The 21,626-nt window shown below is 41.6% G+C and overlaps 1 protein-coding gene across 3 annotated transcripts in view; it reads left to right on the forward strand.

Annotated features, from left to right (window-relative positions):
• ASAP1 (ArfGAP with SH3 domain, ankyrin repeat and PH domain 1) overlaps positions 1-21,626 on the forward strand; it is a 130,887-nt gene that overhangs the window by 48,910 nt on the left and 60,351 nt on the right. For all 3 annotated transcript variants that reach the window (XM_077351494.1, XM_077351493.1, XM_077351495.1), the window contains one exon: positions 562-691. In XM_077351494.1, the coding sequence (XP_077207609.1) occupies positions 562-691 (130 nt within the window). The remainder of the gene's footprint in view (positions 1-561; positions 692-21,626) is intronic.

The raw sequence follows: 21,626 nt of genomic DNA on the forward strand, positions 1-21,626 counted from the left end.
GATAATGCCGCCCCAATTCCTTGATCGAGAAGGTCCGATATCACCTGTGAAGCTGCAGACCGTGTCTTCTTATTGGGGAGGGGGAGGGGGAGGGGGAGGAGGAGGAGGGGGGGGCTCACGGGATGGAGGCTTGGATGGACCGTTGCGGAGGATGCCCTCTTTGATTTGAGGCAGGAAGCCAAGGAGAGGCAAGGGCAGTGCCCGAGAGGAACATTCGTTTCCCTCCTTCAAGGAGAGATGATCTTGAGCGGTGAGGCTCGAAGGTGGAAAGGGTCACCCACTCGACAGCCTTCCGCCAAAAGAAGAGCAGAGGAGCCTAGTATTGGCGGGGGTTGAACCAACCCAGTGAAGACATCTGCCTGCACCCTTCCGCAGGATCTGAAGGGCATCTCCTTTCCCAACCAGGGTGCCGGAGTGGTTAGAAGACAAACTGGGTGCAGAAAGAAGAAATATATTCTTATGACGCTCCTCCCTCCCCTGAAGCATATGGGTGACATGCCTGGTCTTTAATACTCCCTCTCTCCTCTTCTTTCTCCGCGATCGTCTTTCTCCGCTGGGCAGGATCATGCCGGACCAGATCACTGTGTCGGAGTTTATTTCTGAGACGACAGAGGACTATAATTCTCCAACGACATCCAGTTTCACTACTCGGTTGCAGAACTGCAGGAATACTGTCACGCTGCTAGAGGAGGTAAATAAACACTTGTCACCTCTGCAGGTTAGGCGTTGGTGGGGGCAATTGATGTAATGGTTCACCTTTTTCATTTCTGTAGCATGCATTCCCATGGAAAATGTTCTTTTACATCTCTAAACTCATCAGGGCTTGATTGTTAAATGATTGTTTTCTCGGTGCCCTTTTCCCCATGCTGCCTTCATACTAATCACAGATGCGGCAGAGGCAAAAGTGCTTGGTGATGAATCTGTAAAGGAAATGGTTTTACAGAGTAAGCAAAGCTGGGAGTGTTAGATACGATGCAGCCGTAGGGAGTTAAATGGCAAAGTCTTGGAGTTCACTTTCAAATGGTTTGCTGTGGTAAAGGAATTCATCAGTGGTTGGAGGATAATATTGAGTTAGGTGAGGAAGGTGATTCACAGATATGCAGTGATGCTTGCTCTTTGTAGGGCTGATTGAGTTAGCCTGATTACTTTCATCTTTCTGCATGAGAGCAGTGATGTGTCCGTTTTATTCCAAATTGGGAACCGACATACAGCTTCTTAATATTTGGAGTGTGAGGGATGCTCAGTGGATTGTGAGTGAAGAAACTAGAATGTCAGCTTTGCATTTATTATGAATGTAAAGGCTTGCTTACAGAAATGGTTAAACTGGTATTAAAAACAACAGAAGGATTATATATATTTTGATGCATACCATCTCTACATGGATCCGTATATGAAGCTGCATCTCTGGTGTTCATCTTCTCTTGATTTTGTCCTTGCAGATTATAACAGGGAGAGTATTTCTGAGTATCCCCCCCCACACACACACACACTCAATGAAAATGTTTTTAATTTTAGGGGAAGCATAAAATGACATTTTAAAAGATTAGCTTTAATTGCTTTCCTATTAAAGGTAGTTCTTGTATATTGACCACTTCAGTACTTCTGAGTAATTAGATAATAGAATAGGAGGATTAGACCAGTTGTGTGTGGCAAATCTCATTTGGTTTTGGAGTGCCATTAATTCAGGCTTTCAGTTTGCCACTCTCCTGAGGTGAGGGGTCCTTGCCCCTGCATGAGCACCCTGATGTGCACATTTCTGTAGTTGCCCTTGCAATCAGCCCAGGACTGCTTCCGTTTGTCACCTGGCTCAAGAACATAGCCAGCTCTTCACTGAGCTATAACTTCCTTTTGCCTCAAGGGTTACTGGCTCCTTAACTCCAAATTGCTCTTTTAAGAAGTCAGAAGGACACATGTGCAACCTGGCATGGGCAGTATCCAGTCTCAGCTGATCTCTCAAATTCCAGAATTTCATCTAAAGAAGGAAGTCAGAACCACCATTGCAGCCTGACGTAGAAACAGTTGCTGCCCACCACTGTGTTTGAATTCTCAGGTCCAGGCAAAGTGCGGGCAGGGAGTTCTGTCCTGTGTAGCAGGAGGATGAGCAGCCCCACTGCTCCTTACTCATGGGCTCTTGCTGGGTTACTGAGCATATCATGGGACAGACATCTAACTCCACGTTTACACATTGCTGACACAGGCTGTCACTCTGCTGTCAGTTATATTTTCAGTGTTTTGACGTCTTCGAACTGGAGCTTCTGAAAATAAAACTTTTGGTAAAACGTTTTCAGGTGGTGTGTGTTTGAAAATCTTTGGTTCCCGCTTATCTGTATAAATCAGCAATCTTATGTTCAGTCCCTGCTCTTCTAATGATCTAGGTCTAAGAGGAAGAAATAGACTGCTGAACTGTCAAAATGTAGTTCTTTTGACTCTGTTGCTCTAAATGAAATTATTGAGTTGTGAATTGTGTTTAAGTGGGACTTGCAATGTTTATTGAGTATGCAGATCGAGAAAATTTATAACGCTTCATTCACAGGAGTGAGAAATATGCTAATTTTATAGAGAAATTTCCAAAAGAGTGTTGTCACCCCCTCCCCCAAATTTGTTAATCTACAGTGGAAGAACCAGGCCAGTCAAGACTAATTCTGTACTTCTAAAAACAATTTAATCCTGTTCTTCAGTTAGTCATATGAATCAGCATTCTGCTTTTCATTAAAACTGTGAGGGAGAAAAAAATCAGAACATTTTTTCATATTCATTTTTAATGCTAAAAAGGCATTGGTGAAATGTGAGTTTGTTGTTTTCATTTCATAACTAATGAAATGAATTCTTAGTGGAGAACAGGGGCAATAAACTTTATTAGGCTTATTGATTATGACTTTTTCTCTCTTCCTACTTCCCCCCCCTAGTAAGCAAGATTGCTTGATTTTGTACTTCTGTCCTTGTGGTTTTATATAATATTAACTACTGCATCGCATGTTACTTTGCTGGAGAAAAGAGAATCCTTGGGATGGCCTTCTAGTAATTGTATTTAGTGAAAAGGTTGAAGTAGATATTTGTCCTGAGTGGTTGAGGCAAATAAATTGTCCCCCTGTGGCAAGCTTTTAAAAGAGGGTCTAATAAAAAAGTACCAGGATCTTATTTAAAAAGGAAACATTAGAAACAAGAGAGAGAGCCTGAAGTGCTCTTAAATTACAAACTGAAATTGGACTTGAGAAAATTAAATGGCAGTATGAGTTTTTCTCTCTCTTTATATGTGATCACGTAACACAGGTCAGCAAATGGTCACGTTTTAAAATCAATCCCCCTCCCCCGCCCCCAATGTTCCTCTTTGCATTCTATGGAGTATGCTAATTCAGCACATCTCAAATCCCAGGTCATTGTTGTTCCTAGTATTTTCAGCAATTATTTCATTGTAGTGACTCTCAACAATTCTTGGTGTAAGTACAAAGTGTTGGATCCAATCAGTTTATCCCAGGTGAAAATGGTGTGGAAGGGTCTGACTTGACCTCCAAAAAGGGTGTTTGGGCACATGGGACCTGGAGGAACAAATACCATGGGAACGGGAGCTGGAAAAAGGAGGGGAATCATCCAAAATTGAGTGCAAGAGCTGGCTCACTCCAACCTGAAGCTGTTTATCCTTTCAATCAGAATGTTCTGTTGTTTGACATAAAAATAAAAGTTCTTGTCTTTGCTTGTTTATACGTCAACTTAGCATGACAGTGTTCAGTGGTAATAGAAGAGTTCATTGCTTAACTAGTTGCTTCCTATACTGGCTCCAGTGTGTTTTTTTAAAAGCGATACTTCATTCATTCATTTATTATGAGAACTTGGGGAGAAGTTAGACTGGAGTATTTTGTTGTGGTGTCAACCATGGTGTGGTTACCTCTTGTCTCTGTTTATATGCTGCAAGGCTTTTGTCATCTCTTGAATAAAACCACAAGAAACTGCCAACAGGTTCTTCAGATACAGTATATCTCCTTCTTCGGATACAGTGAAACAGAATTTCCTCAACCATTACATAGAGGAAGTTGGGGTGGGGGGAAGGGGGAGTTGCCAGAAGGGCAAGATGTATAAATAACTTGGTTAATTAGAGCTGAGATTGGATTAAGGCAGTTGATAAGATCTGTAAATTTATTTATTTTATTTATTCACATTTATATACCGCCCTCCACGAAGGCTCAGGGCTGTTTACATAGAACTGGAAACTATAGAAGAAACCCTACATATAAATAACTATAAACATTAATATTATTAACTGATAATAACAGGGGGGGAGAGGAGGGCAGGGGCCCTGCAGATGTTGTTGATTGTGCGTGGCCTCAATCAAATGCCTGGCGGAAGAGTTCCCTTTTGCAGGCCCTGCGGAACTGCTTTAGTTCCGTCAGGGCCCTGATCTCCTGGACAGAGAAGGCTCTGGCCCTGGTTGAGGCCAGGTGGACTTCTTTAGGGCCAGGGACCATTCGCCGGTTGGTGGTGGCAGAGCGTAGAGGAAAATGGCAATAATTTAGCATACAAATACAAGTATTAACAAACAGTTCTGAGTCAAGTGGTACCTCCGAGACCAACTAAGTTCAAGATTGGGTATAAGCAAGAACTGAGAGGCTTAGAGGCAAACTCCTTCAGATAAATTGAAACAGATTACCTCTATTGTTGCATATAGGTAGGGGGCAGTGCCTACTAACTAAGTAACTGAGCTAGGAGTGGAATGACACATTTGGTAAGACAAGTGAATAGCAACAAATTGGCATACATATAATAAAGGAATCAGTAAATTAGCATGCAGAATAATGAAATAGTTTAACAGATTCAAGGACCAAACAGGAATAACAAGCTTAATATAGCTGTGTTCCAATGTAATTGTTGTTGTTAGGTGTGAAGTCGTGTCCGACCCATCGCGACCCCATGGACAATGATCCTCCAGGCCTTCCTGTCCTCTACCTTTCCCCGGAGTCCATTTAAGTTTGCACCTACTGCTTCAGTGACTCCATCCAGCCACCTCATTCTCTGTCGTCCCCTTCTTCTTTTGCCTTCGATCGCTCAGCATACAGAATGTAATAGTTGAGGAAATTTCCTTCCTTCCTTCCTTCCTTCCTTCCTTCCTTCCTTCCTTCCTTCCTTCCTTCCTTCCTTCCTTCCTTCCTTCCTTCCTTCCTTCCTTCCTTCCTTCCTTCCTTCCTTCCTTCCTTCCTTCCTTCCTTCCTTCCTTCCTTCCTTCCTTCCTTCCTTCCTTCCTTCCTTCCTTCCATATACTCTTTCCTTCTGTATAATGCTGTATAATGGATGATGCTTCACCACGTGCTACATACTTACCAGCATGGGGCTTTTGGCAGAGCAGGAAGAGGCTGCAATGTTTACAGTTACATCTACAAAACTCTCAAGTCAGCCTCAGGAATGTGTGGCCAGTTTTTCATCAAGACCAGGTACAGTTGTGTTAGGGTACAATCCCAAACATAATGGACTGGGTGTAGCTGTGCTCAAGATTGCACTGCTGGTAAACGTCTATGTATCAGAATTGGTTAAGGGCCTTGGCTATTTAGTTTGATGAATTACAACTGTGCAGGCTCTAAAGCAGGGGTGGGCAAACTGTGTCCCTCCAGATGTCCATGGACTACAATTCCCACGAGCCCCTGCCAGCGAATGCCAGATAAGCATGAAATGTATCTGTTTTTTAAATGTCATTATCCAGGGATACATTCATAATTTAAAAACTGCTACAAGCAGAGGAAATTCACATTACAGGGTCATTATTTCCAAGTTTCTTGACAACATGATCTTACTATACTGTATTCACAATTACTTGAGTTATCTGTTCTAATGTTTTGCAAGAGGGGGATGCCTACCCGACCTAAAGAAATAATGGACAGTCTTTCACTTGCAAGTTAATGTTCACTTGCCACTAAATATACCTGGGTATTACTCACAGTATTATGTTAAAGACACCACTGCAATCCAGTAGACTGAATTCAAGTGCCAGTTCAAGTGTCTGGTAATTCATGATACGTTTATTCCAACTGACTCAATTTGGGGATAATTACTAACACATAACTTGAAATATATAATGCATATATGTCACAGGTGCAATTTCCTTTCACAGCTGCCCCAGAGGATTTTATAGACGGAATGGAAATTTTTAAAATAAATTATATGTTAAAGAGGGTTTTTTTTAAAAGTCTTTGGGAAATGTAATGCACCAGTATTAAAGCTGGAAATTTAGGATTAATTAACTTCCCTCCATTGCAGTGAAGTGCTATCAGCTCAAGATACAGCACAGTGCTAGAGATCGTGAGCCAGATATGGAGATGAAATCCAAGTGGAACAATTCATTTTTTAAATGATAGGCGAAAAAGTTCTTCGGAGGCTGAAAAAAACTTTAACATTGTCAATTTCATGCCTTTGACATGCTTCATGTTGTTCTACTTCCAATAATATATTTTCTGTTTTGTTTCCGTGGTTCTTGCGCTAACCGACGCATACTTGATGTAGAAAGTTAAACTGTATATGAGAATAAAAATTTAGAATGATTTAAAACATTGAATGCCTCATAGCCAAACGTGTTTAAGGTAGTTTCCAAAATCAAATATAAAAATAGTGCAATACAGTGTAAGTAAAACAATAGACAGAATTCTAAAATTTCAAGGGGAGTAATAAAAACCAGCCGTGCAGTGATAAAACATGTTAGAATGTGAAGGTAGCAGCAGAATTTAAGAACTGGAAGCCATCCAGTCCAAGGTTTGCAGCTCTCTTAGGCCCATTATGAACAGAGTGGAAGGTCCGCATTCGGGGTGGAATGGCGGCAGCTAAAATCACCAATTATGCATGCTGCAGGCAGCAACCGGGCGCAGAGTCAACGTATGCCGCTGAAAAAGCTGCATTAGTGAGATGCGGAAGAAAGTGGAGCTTCCCGGGACCAGGACGCAACCAGAAGCAACTCCGGAGTAGCCGCGTGCATAATCGGATACTCTGGTTTTTGCCGCCGTTGCATTCCGTCCCGTGCATAAGTGGTTTGCTTCGCTTCTTCCTCCTTCGCGTTCTCCATGCCGCCGTTTCAGCGGCCGTGAATAATCTCTGCAAAGGCCAGGTGGTGGCAGAGGGAGTACTGAAAATGGGAGTTCAGGACAGCAGGGAGAAGGGCAGAGATGTGGACGGCTGCTGGGACTTGGATAACTTAGAAGTAAGATGGAGCAGAGTCTGTGGGCCGCTTTTACCACTCCTTGTGCAGGGGGAACTTGCATATTAAAAAGTAAGAACCATCCTTATGGAATGATGGCTTAAAATGGGCTAGTGCATTGACTCTAGTTGTCAGTGGGAAACAGGATGACCTGTGTGAAAAGTTGTTCATTTTTCCAGAATATAGTGTTTCCTTCTCCCTAACCTCCCTGTGCTTCAAGGTACAGCACAGAAATATTATCATCACTTAGACCGTTTACACACTGGAGGTTTCATGGCAGACAGCAGGCTGGAGTTTTAGTCATGGCAGGTTGCCCCTCCTCTTCCTGCACTTACAAGGGAGAGCATTTGGCCTGGTGCACTTCATGCACCCCTGATTTACGCTCTGGTATGGAAGCTGGGGCAGTGAAGTTCCCAGTGCATAAATGTACCTGGTACTATTACTGAGTATTGAATGTAACTGGCTATATTAAGACGATGCATTTTTTTCTCATTTTGATATTGGTTCTAAAACAACAAAAGTTCTTTTTGCAAGGCCTGTCTGAGATCTGCCTTCCTATAATTGAAGAAAAATATTTTTTTAAAGCAAAAACATACTCCCTCCAACCTTAATTCGTATGCCTGGCTGAATTGTGAATTAGTTATTTGATGTGATGACGTACAAGAACATGGTAGCATATGAACTGCATAACCCCCTGCCTGACTTTGCAGCTTTTAGTACATTCTAGTAGCAGTCTTTCATTATCCAGCTTCTTGTGGTTAGTGTTAGAAAAGGCGGGGGGGGGGGAGGGGAGCATGTATAATCTGACCAAAGAACTGTTGAAAAAGGAAAATTTTGCTTCAAGCAAAAATAAGTTTGGTACCCTAGGAACAAAGGGAAGCGTTGGTGTTGCTGAAGACTTCGGATGGCTGCATGGCTTTTCCCATCTCCCAGTCTCTGAGGGAACAGGGCTTGCATGTCCATTCCTTCACACAAGCAATTACCTGCCTTTAAACTTGTTTGCAGAATTGCATTAAGAGCTTTAGGTAATGGGTAACAATTTGTTGTAGTCCTTAGGTGATAGCAGTTATGTAGGTTAGTGCTTGGGTTATCTTAGGTTAGCAGTTGGGTTATGGGCCTTTTGGTCCTTAATAGAGAGGTGAAATTTTCAGAAATCTGAAAGCATGGGTGGAAATAAAGGTTTTATTTCAGGACATTTGGGTGGAATGGTTTTAAAAGCTATTCGATGCTTACTTTGTTATCAAACATAAAATTGATTTAACAACATAAAATGCGTCATTTATAACTTGGTCCACATATGCAAAGGTAGTATTTGGCATATTTATGTAATTTAAAAAATATAAAAGCCTTCATTTTCTATAAGAAAAATGGTAAGCATACCTAATACTTAAGAGCTTGCAGATTACTGCATGCTATGCTATGATAGTACATGTGTGTTTATCTTTTTATATAATATATAATAATAATATATAATAATTGAGTGCACGTACTTTCAACAGCGTGTTAAACGTTCAAAAACCTCCAGAATGAGCCCCACCTGCCAGAAGGCTTTGAAATGCTCAGCATGCAGCAGAAGCATGGGAATGTGCATGTTACTGCTGAGGATGACAGCTGGGGTGGACGCAATGGAGGTGGCATAAAACTCTCACTAAGCCTCTCTCATTGCCATCTCATTGGCTTTTGTAAGCGTCCTGTAAGATATTCTCACTGCCTTGTCACGAATTTGCCTCCAATTTTGCTCTAGTCATCTCAACTCCTGCTGCTTTTTGCATAGCTCCTCATTATACTGGAGGGCTGGCTCAGAGCAGGTGGAGAGAGGGCTTTGGGGAGCAATCAAGTTGATAGCGATCAACATCTGGTTGTGCTAGTCATCGACCATCTTATTTTAACAAGTTACTGGTCCCGCAGAGCATTCAGGAATCTCTCTGGATCCCTCAGTCTCTTCAGGCAGCCAAAAATCTGCTCCCTGCAGATTTGTGTGGGGGGAATCTGTAGTCAGACCTTCAAGGCATAGTGGTCTGACCATGGCACTACATTAGCTGCTACCAGATCTATTTCCAGCCCCGTACGAAAGATCATCCAGGGTGTGGCCTGCTTGATGGGTGAGGTTGGCAACAAAGTGCAAGAGCCCAAATGTGGCTATTGATGCCACCATGTCTGGGTCCAAACCTGAGGCTGGCAGCTCTGCATGGACTTTTAAAATACCCCAAGACAATAATCCTGGGGTATCGTAATGCCCACATGGCCACCACCTCCAGCAGGCCCACCAAGGTGTCTCCTGGTGCATTCAATGGCTGGTACAGCTAGATGGCCAAGCTCTCAACCAAATCTTATCTGAGGCCACCAAACTCAATTCCTGGGATTGTTGGCATGCGGAGCAGCCTAAAGGAGGAATCCTTCTGAACCTGACTAGCCACCCCCATCCCCAACCCACAGTCCCCAATGGATGTAGGACTGAGAACTCTTGGGGGGGGGGCAAGTTCCTTGCTTAGGATCCCAGAGTGTTTTATGCATAGGTGCGAAGAGGAAAGACTTAAATGTCAAATTTGGAAAATACTCTGTTGATTCACACCCCTTACCCCAGGCTGACAGGTTTCTATAGATTTCTAAAGCAAGATGCGTATTTTGTTTCCCTCCCATCTGAAATGCTGACATGCTGTGTCAGTCTGTGAAATGGAGGTTTTGTACTTTTTTACAAACTCAGGACAGGTCTTTCATAAAGACAGGGATCTATCCATAAGAGCTTCTGTGTTCAAATTTTATTTTGTTCCTTTTTTCTCCCCCACTGGCAAATGCAGAGATATTTAAGTACTTCAGCACACAGCAGCTGGCTGCCCTGTCTTTAACCTGGTTATCTTTGTAATGACTGCTTTTGTAAAACAAAGGCTTTTGTACTTTGAAGATTTACATATAGACCAAACCCTGATTTGGGTCCAGCTGCAGCAGGAACAAGGACTTTAACCTGTGGAGCATGGTTTTCCTGGCTCTTTCCTTCTGCAGCAGCCCAGAATGGCTTCTGGAGCTGGAGGGGAGGGGACATGTGTGCTCTTGCAGAAAGGAAGAGCCAAAAAAAACTCGTGCTCTGTGGGCAGAAGTCCTATAACCACTGAAACGTGGCATTGGATCCACCCCAGTGTAGTTTTATGTGTAAAGTCCTTAGCATGTGTTTGTGTCAAGTTCTTCTAGTTAAAATAGTAAATGTGGTAAAAAACAAATAAACAAAACATATTCCAGCACCCCCCAACCCTTGGAGAGGGTAGGAAATTCCTCTAGATCTGATTCTTCAGATCTTTTGCCCATGGACAGTCTAATAGCTACAGAGTCTGCCAAACTGGTCTTTTCAACATATGATCCTTTTGCACAGTGACTAAGATCCTGCCTGAATTTCCAAGGGCATAAGCTATTCCTGAGTTTCCATATCCCACAAGAGAAACATTTTTGAAGCGTGTTTTCAGATGACACACGAGGGTAGAATAGGTGAAGATTCCCACGCCCCAGTCTTGGGGGGGGGGGTGTTTGTCTTTTGCCGAGCGACGTCATCACCGCTGCCGCCTGAGCCCCTGCTCCACTTGCCTTCTCGCTGGCACCCCTGACCTCCCACTGCCCGCTCGGGGGCGCTGCTGGAGATCATCAAAGGTGAGCTGGCGGCAGAGTGGCAAGGCAGCCCCCAAGGCAGCAGCCAGGGAGAAGGACAAGGAGGAGCTGCGGCCCGGTCCCGACTGATCTATGGACCGCTACCGGTCTCCGGACCGGGGGTTGGGGACCACTGACGTAGGGTATTTTCCTGCAGGTTAATTATTTCTGTGCATTTAGACTTTCAGCATATTTTGTGGGCTGAATGCTGCTCCCTCCCCTTCCGTATTTTACATTTTATATGTGCTTTGCTATGTGGAGATTACCTGCCTAAAGAGAAGGAGAGTAACACATTCAGCATTTTGTTAGGGTATTTTTGTCTAAATATTTGTAGAAGTAAGTTTGTGTTGACGCCAGCACAACATGCACCATATTCCCTGTTGTGCTTCAGCATGCTCTCTGCAGGTCATTGACAAGAGTATTTATTGTGCATTTAGCCGCTCAACATGGTAATATTTTGCATGCTTGTTCCAAAGGAATGTCCAAGTACACTGTAATAGGTAAATAATGTTCTTTAACTGTGTACGTATTTAAAATGTGCATGTCATAATGGAGCATTTTACACACATGCATGTGTCCTAGGCTATAGAATAAACAAATTTAAGTTAAAGCTTGGTTCCGTTAGTCAAAATTGTTTTTATCTCTCCCCCCCTACACATGCTTTTTGTAATAGATTATTGATGTTACTTGCAGCCTAATCCTGTGCAGAGTTACCCAAATTCATATTTCAGAGGAGTTTGACTGGGATAATTCTGCAGGGGGTTGCACCATAAATTATCTAAAACAATACATTTTACAGGAATAGAGCTTGCGTGACAGCAGCTCAAAAATCATTGTATTATAAATATTTAAGAATTTTCACATCTTAACAAATTAGGAAAGCTATTAACTTGGCAAAAATGATGAAAGTACAAAAAAGGAATCTGTTGAAAGATTGCATCCAAGGCATTACTCTGAGAGCTTACAAGCTAGGCCAGTGGTACTCACTCTGTGGCTCAAATTTGCAGTTGCCATCATCCCAAAGAGCCCACTTCATACCAGTCCCTTGCATGGGACCTGCAACTTACTTTATTCTTTAGAAGTCGCTGTTTCAAAGTTGGAACCACTTGCCACCTACAGTCTCCACTTCCTAAAGCACGTAAGTGCCAAATCTGGGACCAGTGCTCAGGGTTAGACCAATGCTGTCCTGCAACAGGGGCTTTTTTGTGCTGGCATACTGTTTTTATGGACTACCCTCCATATGAGTCCATGTAAAAACTATTGTATTATGCTTTTGATGAATAGGGTTGGGATGTGTGTGGTAGTTCTGCCACCTGAAATTGAGTTGATTTAATTAATTTGGTGTAGCCAGTTTGGTGTGGTGGTTGTGTTGGTGGTGGTTCTTCTTTGTTTCTTCTTCCTTCTTCCTTCTTCTTCTCTTCTTCTCTTTCTCCTTTTCCTCCTCCTCTTCCTCTTCCTCTTTCTCTCTCTCTTTCTCTTTCTCCTTCTCCTTCTTCTTCAGCGGGGTTTCTAATGGGGATATTGTATGTGTTTAGGTGGGCTTTTACCCTGTAATAAAAGATTTTGGGTAGTGTATGACTTACGTTGGTGTAAGCAGATAAACACTAATCTAAATACGTTTCCCCAGTAAATTACATTATTGAATTTGACATCTTCAGAAAGACTATATGCTAAAACAGAAGAGGCTGATGTCAAAATAGTTTATAGAAAAGCTATTTTTTTATCTTCCTATATTCTGAAGCGCTACACCGTTCAAATGTTTGTCGGATAAAAATATACATGTGGCACACTAGTATGTTCTTTCAGAACCAGAGAAACCTTTGACATCGAGCAGACTGTGGTTGCTGACTTGGCACCCTTGGACTGAAGAGTATGCAGTAATTTGGTTGTGAGAGAATCCAACTCTTCTAATTTTCCAGGTCTCTCCACTGCTTTATTCAGCCTTTCTGATTCAGAGAGGTACAACTAATGACAGTACTTTCAGCAACTGAAAAGAAGTCAACGTTTAAATTAATAAAATGTTCCAAATGTCATTTTGCTAGTTGGAGACTTCTATGGATTGCCACACCTGCTGCCTTTTTCTCAGCATCTAACTTTATCTTTGAAAATAGCATGTTCTTCTAGTCTGAGGAATTTGCGAGAGCTGCCGGCAAAGTTAATTAGAGTGCCTGTTGCACAGAAGATGCCAGTGGTGTTTTCCGATGTCCTCTTGACAATTGTATAAATGTTCCCAGTGGATGATATGACTGGTTTCATTGCTGCTAAATAATACAGACAGTTTAAAAAAAAACGCCGGTAGTTGGTGTTATCTTTATTTGTTGAGCAGAAACTGTATTGGGCCACTGGAAGGTTTATAATGACATGTAGATAAGGAGAGAACTCGTTTTATTAGATATTATTATTTCAGCTGGCATTGGCTGAGAATCAAAAGGCATTTGGCTGATGCCTTTGGCCACAACCCAGCCAAATACTAGTGACAGTGTAAGGGCAGGAGCTTAGAGCAGTTCATTCCCAGCTGGCAAAAATATGTTCTTCCGTTCTCCCCAAACTTCTGGTGTTGCACAGGCAAGGCCATTAAGTCTTCTGTCAAGGAAACCTGTTACAAAACCTGAATTTAACAGCATGCAGCATTCGGATCTTAACTAGGTCATGTGTTATATAGTTGTGGTGCAGGATGTAGCACAACAGATCAGTTCAACAATATGCTAATTTACATGATCAGAGCCAGTTTGGTGTAGTGGTTAGGAGTGCGGACTTCTAATCTGGCATGTCGGGTTCGATTCTGCACTTCCCCACATGTAGCCAGCTGGGGTGACCTTGGGCTCATCACAGCACTGATAAAACTGTTCTGACCGAGCAGAAATATCAGTGCCCTCTCAGCCTCACCCACCTCACAGGGTGTCTGTTGTGGGGAGAGGAAGGGAAGGTGATTGTAAGCTGCTTTGAGCCTCCTTCGGGTAGAGAAAAGCGGCATATAATAACCAACTCTTCTTCTTCATTATATTCAACCATTTTACCTACATCTGACTTTAGACCAGGCTTTCTCAGCCAGGATTTTGTGAAACCCTGGGGTTTCTTGATGACTCTGGAAGGGTTTCCTGAATGGGTGGGAGTGAATTAATTTTTAAATATATATGTTTTCAATCTGTTAAGCATTTATTGGGTGATATGTCCATATGTGGTCACATTGACCCCCCCCAATGGTCAGTAATGGGTCTCGAGGGGGTGGGAAGGGGAGGGGATCTGGGTGGGATTAAGTTAGGCTGAGTGTGTGTGACTGGTTCAGGTTTACCCAGCAAGGGATAATCTGGGCCAGAATGTTCCAATACCCTCCATTTTTAGAAGTGTACCTCTCCTGCTGTATTTGAGATGTTTAGAATTGTTTTCCATTGAGTTATGCATGGCATGAATGGATGGCTATCTCAATGGTATTTTTATTATTATTACACACTGAACATAGAACCATAGAGTTGGAAGGGGCCCTTCAGGCCATCTAGTCCAACCCCCTGCTCCATGCAGGATCAACCTAAAGCATCCAGGATAAGACTGCCAGTGATAGTCAGGTTTTGATATGTTTGTTGTGAAGCTTGTCATTTTTAGAAGGGGAATTCATCATTATAAGAACATACAACTGAAGCCCTCACCCCTTTTGCCTCTCTCAGGGTTTGCTGTTGTCGGAGGTGACCCCAATGGGAATAATACAAACAAAATGTTATGGATTTCACTAAACATGATAGCAGCTGAAAAGACACTGGAAAAAAAATTCGGGAACTATAATGTAGTTTCAGTGTAGGCACTCTGGATTTTCTCTGGTCGCTGACTCTAGGTAGTCAGTCTATATATTGCTATTTAAAAACACTTAAAATGGGAGGCGAAGTGGCCTGGTTAAGTATTATGTGTTTAGGAATTCATGGAATATGAAAATGTAAAAGATGGGTGTGTGTGACAACTTCATGTCTCTTGAACAGGCTGGGTGTAGTGTTGGTTTGGTGGAAGAGAAACAACTGCAATTTAGAAGTCTAAAATTAGTGGTTTTCAGTATAACATGAGCAGTTCATTTCCGTGTGAGGTCATCACAAAAGGATTTTGGTGTTGTTTTAAAAAAAAGATTTAAAGTGAAACACCTTGAAGCAAAATTGGCTTTAGTAGACATGGGAATCTTCATGGAGCGTACAGAAGTCAGCGTACATTCTTTCAAACGGCATGCTAAACTTTTCCAGATGTTGAGGAACATGTGGTTGTCCCACTGCCTGAAGACCAGCTGAACTTTGGAGTATAGTTATCACTTCCCTGTGACAATTCAAAAAAAAAATTACATATGGATTTAGACTCAGCCTTAGCATCTTGCTTTGCAATAGTGGAATAAGTTCAATCTTTGTGGTAACGAATCTCGATCACAAATTGCCTGTATTTGAAATCCTGTTTTCCTCTGTTAATTTTTTAAACGCTTGGAATTTAAGTAAATGGTGGTTGCTATAAATGATTTCCCAACCCAGCTATTATTCTGGAATCACAGAGGAACAGAGTGTGGGGGCGCCCTTGCTAGTTGAATGGCTTTACTGTGTCTAGGGTTTTTTCTTCTTTTTCTGTGACACTAATTTATCACGCTGTGCACCTTTTTAGTTTGTAACATCAATGTGAATCATTAAAGATTTTTGATAGCCGTTTTGGTTTCCTAAACCTGTTCGGAGAGGTCAGCCCGGTTCAAGTGTTGCTTCTTCGGTCCCACTGCTGTTCTTCTGCTATCTGTGTTGTCTGAGACCATTCATAGAGTACACTGGCAATAATAAATGTCGTGATACCCATTTGTTGTTAATAGGGCCAGGGGAACTAGCCTCCCTCCCAATAGAATTGCAGAAGGCGTCACGAAAGCACTTTTCCTCCAGCAAGACTGACACTTGTCCCCATCAGCTGTCTATGCTGGAATGGAGCAGCACATACTAATGTTTGCCTTACAAATGCTCTGATGAAAGGAAAGAAGAAATGGAGCAGGCTTGCTCCTTTTCACTTCCTGCTGAAGCCTCTCAACTCATGTGGCTAGCAGTCCACACAGGTTCTGCGACCACAGGAATTAGATCCATGCTCAGAAAGCTTTGAATCACAGCTTCTGTCATAAAACTTACCATTAGTGCCCTCTGTCTCAGTGAAATTGACACAGCAGGCGCAGCAGTAGTGAAATTGACGTAAGTGTTATGGGAAATGCAGAGGGTTACAGTATTGGGCATTTTAAATATTGGGGGAAGAAATGCATTCCTTACTAGAAGTGCAGTTCTGTTAGGTCCATTATGCACACGCTAGATAATGTGCTTTCAATGCACTTTAGAAGTAGATTATCCTGTTCTGCGCAGGAAAATCCAGCTGCAAAAGCACACAGAAAGTGCATTCCCTGGCATATGCAGAATGGGCCTTAGCCTGTCCTGCTTGGGATTAGAAGTGCTGAGATGGTGGTTTGAGGGACTAGTTAATAAAGTCACATGTCCTTGAGAAATTTCTCATCAGAGATTTTTCCAGGTAAACTAAATTTTGTCCTTTCCCTGTAAAAATTAAAAGCCTGGGCCAGGAACAGGGCTCAAAGCCTAGGATCTGTGGATTTCAAGAATAATTTATGAAGAAGGCAGAGTTCTTTTTTCCAACAAGGCATATCACATCTACTAAGTGTCTGAGGGCACCTTGGTCTAGAACAGGATGTTAGTTATTACTCCATTGTTCTTCTGACACAGAACCACAATTATATAGCTATCAGATCAGTGAAGGTTCCCCCCCCCCTGAATAATTTGAGCAGTGAGGAAGAGGGCACTGTTAGTTAGTTCCTCCCAGTGGGGGAGTGTCCTGTTCCTTGGTTTTCACTCTGCTCCGTGAAATAACAAGCAGTTCAAGCACCTCCGTACACAAAACCTCAATTTTCTTTCTGAGGCAGAGGACATCTTTATGGGTGATTTCCACCATCCACTCAGGGAGGCAGGAACTATTTTTTTCTTCTTGTTTCTTTGGTTGGAGCCACCCTTCCCTCAGTTCTCTCCTTGCGTCAACAGGGAAGCCCATTATTTCTGTAGGCCACGGATTCCCAACCAGCAGTCTCTCAACACAAAATAGTTCCCTGTGGATTCTCATGCCTTGGGGGAGAGGGAGAAACAGGGAAACTAGATAAGGATCTGCCTAATCTTAGAGCACCCTGCCAGCAAAAACTTTCAATTGCTAACCTCATAATTTGTTGTGACAAATATTAAGAGCTCTGGAAAGAAAATAAGAGGCCCAGAAGCATTTATGTTACCAGTCTGAAGATCTTCAGTTGAAATGAGGTGGCTGTCTCCCAATTCTGGACTTATTTGACTTGTGGAGGCCACAGGGAGCTCTCCACTTACATCAGACTGAGGAAGAGTGCTTGCACTCGAAAGTTCACGCCTTGAATAAATCCTTGTTGGTCTTAAAGGTGCCCCTGGACTCTGATTTTGTTTTGTTGTGCTGATTCAGACCAACACGGCTACCCATTTGAATCTACTGGTCAATGTGTTGGAGTTTCAGGCCATCCATTTACAGTATCTATTATTTGCTTCAAAGATCAAACAATGAGTGAGCATGTCGTGATAAAAACAGTCAGTAAAACAGGCACAATGTATATCAACAAGTAAGGGGATTCCAAGGCAGCAGCATTACACAGGTAAGAGGAAAACATGCTCTATCTGGACAGAACACATACATGGAGTAGTGAATGTATAGGCTCAGCCCTTTGGAGATCCAAGAGGGAAAATGCTCTCTAAAGAAGGATTTATTTGAACTGATTTTCAATCCATTAGTAGATTTTTGCATTGTCTATCAAACAAAAGTTTTCCTCCCCAGAGACCCACGGACATAAACTTCCCTTGAGGTTGGATTGACTGAGAGGTCTACTGCATACCTTCCCTCCTACTACAACTGATTTGGAAGCAACTCAGTTCAGGAAGCACTAGGCCAGGGGTAGTCAAACTGCGGCCCTCCAGATGTCCATGGACTACAATTCCCAGAAGCCCCTGCCAGCATTTGCTGGCAGGGGCTTCTGGGAATTGTAGTCCATGGCCTTCTGGAGGGCCGCAGTTTGACTGCCCCTGCACTAGGCCTTCTTCAGTGGTAGTTGAATTTGATCAATCATTTGACTAGTATTCTGTTTCTCTTTTAGATGTTTATTATTTGACTGTTTTATACTGAGGGCTTCTTATTAATTATGGTTGCCCACAAGCCTGGAGGAAAAAAAGTTCTGTCCCTTAACTGAAGGATTAATATTTGGAAATAAGCAGGTAAAGCTTTTTATGGCATGGAAATAAATTATATCGGCTGGTAAACAACATCCAATTAAGCCTCTGTTAAAAGGAAAGAGGTTTTTTTTTTTTCCCTCAAGCGTTTGGCAGCCCTATTATTAATGGTATTTTGTTTTGTTGTAGCCAATCTTGAGCATGCTTTTGGAAAGGCGGGATAAAAACATATTTTCTATTTAAAAAATGTGCAGTTCCTCAGAGAGAGAAAATGCCTAGTTGTAAGGTCCAATAATCAGTTAAAATCAGAGTCCAGTAGTACCTTTAAGACCAACAAAGATTTATTCAGGGCGTGAGCTTTCGAGTGCAAGCACCCTTCGTCAGACTCTTTGAGTGCTTGCACTCTGGACTCTGATTTTATTGTGCTACTTCAGACCAACCTGGCTACGCATTTGAATCCAGTTAAAATTAATTCCTTTCAGAAGGAATTGCCTGATTTGGATAGAAAATCATAGCAATTTACAGAAGTCACTTGGGTAAGAATTAGGTGTGCTGGGAGACACATGACTGCTTCTGAAAATAGCTCTGAGCCTTCTCCTCTTCATTGCTAGTGATGTCTGTTATTAAAAGAAAAGACACGAGCTTATTGCACTCCATGTTTCCTCAGCCCTGTAAGCTGCAATCAATGAAATGAGATAAGGAAAGGAAAACACTGAGCATGATTAGGTCAAGTTACATGGAGGGGATGGGCACAAACCGGAATAATGTGGTTCATGTTGGTTTGTGGCTCAGGCCTGAGTCACGACCTCAACTGGGAGGTTTATTGGCAAACTGAACCACTTTGTGGTTTGTGTGACCCCACAAAAACCCCATTGAAAGGGGCCACAGTTTGCAGAAAACATGAAAGATAGCTCCGCTGTTTTTTGCGGCTTTTGCTGGGAACAGAAAGCAAGGTTTAAAGGGACTGTAGTTCCTTTAAAACCCTGCTTTCTGCTCTGTCCATGGGCTGCCTTAAAAGTTTGTGGAAGTTTGTGATGGTTAACTTTTCACAAACTTTGGTCGCAAACCATAAACAAGTCCTGTTTTTGGTGCCTCATTGGATACCCTATTGGATACCCTATTGGGTCCTACAATAGGATACCTTATTGGATACCTCATTGGGTACCCTAAGTTGTAGGATTGGATATAGGGGTGCGCGTGTGTTTGCTTTTCTCCACCGCATGTATAATTTTGTAAGCCCCTATCATGCTTCCCTCTTTCTGTCTCTTGTGATCCAGCTTTTATTCCAGGGGTAGTCAAACTGCGGCCCTCCAGATGTCCGTGGACTACAATTCCCAGGAGCCCCTGCCAGCGAATGCTGGCAGGGGCTCCTGGGAATTGTAGTCCACGGACATCTGGAGGGCCGCAGTTTGACTACCCCTGTTTTATTCCATCAGAAACATTAGCATACTTTTAAATACAATTTGTTGTGGCATCTACTATCTACTTTGTGGTTGTAGCTCTCAGCATCACATTTTCACGACCAGCTCCTTTTAGAGATATCTGTTAAAAGCTTTTCATGCCACGTTTTTTGTAGATTTCTGTTTAAGAGATTTGTTTTTCCTGTTTCTTGAACAAATGATATGCCATTCTAGAGGATGATTGTGTTTTGTTTTTGTTTTACAATTTTGCAGATTTCCAGAACCACATTAAAGTTTAAGTAGATTTTGTTTTGGTAGTAAATCCCAGTGTTTAATTTGGAATCGATTTTTCCTGCCCTATGAAAAACTTGGCCAAATTGAAGAGATTGTTACTTCCAGATTAAATATATATATATATATATATATATATATGGATAACATAGCAATGGATTGCAGGTTCTTTTCTCTGTCGTTCATCCTTCCAGAAAAGAGAGTGATAGAGGAACATGATTTTATAGCATAACCTGTTCATGTTCACATCCCATCTTTCCTGCCCTCACAATGGCAAACAAGGCAGCAAACAATTTTAAGACATAAATGATATTTAAAAAAACATATTTAAAGAACATTTAAATAGCCCTTCCTTTTCTTTCATACATAATTTGTACTTAACAAGCAGCTAACTAATTCAGCCTGGATCCAGAGACGGATGATTAATAAATTGAATAATAAATTGAATAATAAATAAAATAAAGGTAATTCTCAACATCTTGCATAGTAATAGTAATTTTTTAATGGCCAACCAACTGTCTCAAACATGTTTTGGATCCCTTCTGTTCTTTTTACACTGTGCATCCAGTCTGAACAGTTCTGGGGGACTTGAAAGTTTGCTTATATTGTCAAATTTTGGTTGGTCTTAATAATGTTTTTATAATGTTTTACTTTTTATTGCATTATTATTTTATTATATACTGCCCTGAACCAGTTCCTGGGATGCGGCATATCAATTGAATTAATTAATTAATTAATTAATTAATAAAGCATTCAAGTTTTGCTTAACTTCTTGCCATTCTTGTTTGGGAAACCTCTGTTGGTCCAAAAGCAGTGAAGATATTAGAATACAGAATACAGAGTATCTTTATTGGCATAATAAAAGATAAAGCAGTAGAACAAGAATAATGCGATAAAATTAAATAATATATACAATTCTTCAATAATCTATAAAGCAGTAGACACTAGATTACGAGGTAGTCATATTGTGATGTGTGGTTTACAATAACAAACAGAAGTTTGTTATTTAGCCGATATGAGGTTCAGATATGAATGATTTACCCTTCGTATTGTGGATAATACCTTGGTCACCCCTTGAAAGATCTCCAGATCCCGTTTATCTAAAATTCTATGTATTATTTGGTTCTCATGTATACTAGTAAATTTCAGTTTTCCAGTGGAGAAATCTGGGGCAGTCGACCAATAGATGATATAAGGTGTGAAGAGATTATGACCTTTTATGGGCAAATTTAAAATTCACCTCTTAAACATTTGATTCAAAGTAATTGAACCGTCTGACTGTAAACCAATACCAGATTGCAAAATCTGGTGATAATTCTTTTTAGGCTGTTTCTGGGAAAGAGTTGCCAAGCCTGGGAAACAGCCAGACAATTTCTCATGAGGAGCAACATCATGGTATGATCATTTGCTTGCTTGCTTGGTGATGTTTTAGCCTCCACTGAGTGTCCACAAAGATGTCTCATTTCAGCTTGGGTTGTTTTACTATCAGTTGAAATGAACTGAAAGTGTTAAGTCACTTTATCCCTGATGCCAGACACCCAGCAGATGGTAACATTTGCAAATAGTTGTTGACCTGAACCAGATTAGTTTAGTGACCTAGAGGTGAAAGGCTTGTCTGTCCCATTAATATATATCCTATAAGATGCCAAACTGAATTGAACAGTCAATGGGAATCAAAATTGAGTTGGTGTCACATTGTGTGTTCCGTTTGTGTTTCTGGTACATGCTGCTCTCTGCTTTCTGGTACGTGCTGCTAAGACTGCAAAAGCATTAGAGGTTTTTAAAATGTATGTACTTTAACAAAAAGAAAGTTTATTTATTGCTTAATGAAAGTATGTGTTACCAATATTGCGGGACTTCTTAATATGTTAAATTTGAAAATGTATCTTTGTGCCAAATTAAGCCTTT

The sequence above is a fragment of the Paroedura picta genome, chromosome 9 (assembly GCF_049243985.1).
Source record: "Paroedura picta isolate Pp20150507F chromosome 9, Ppicta_v3.0, whole genome shotgun sequence".
NCBI lineage: Eukaryota > Metazoa > Chordata > Lepidosauria > Squamata > Gekkonidae > Paroedura > Paroedura picta.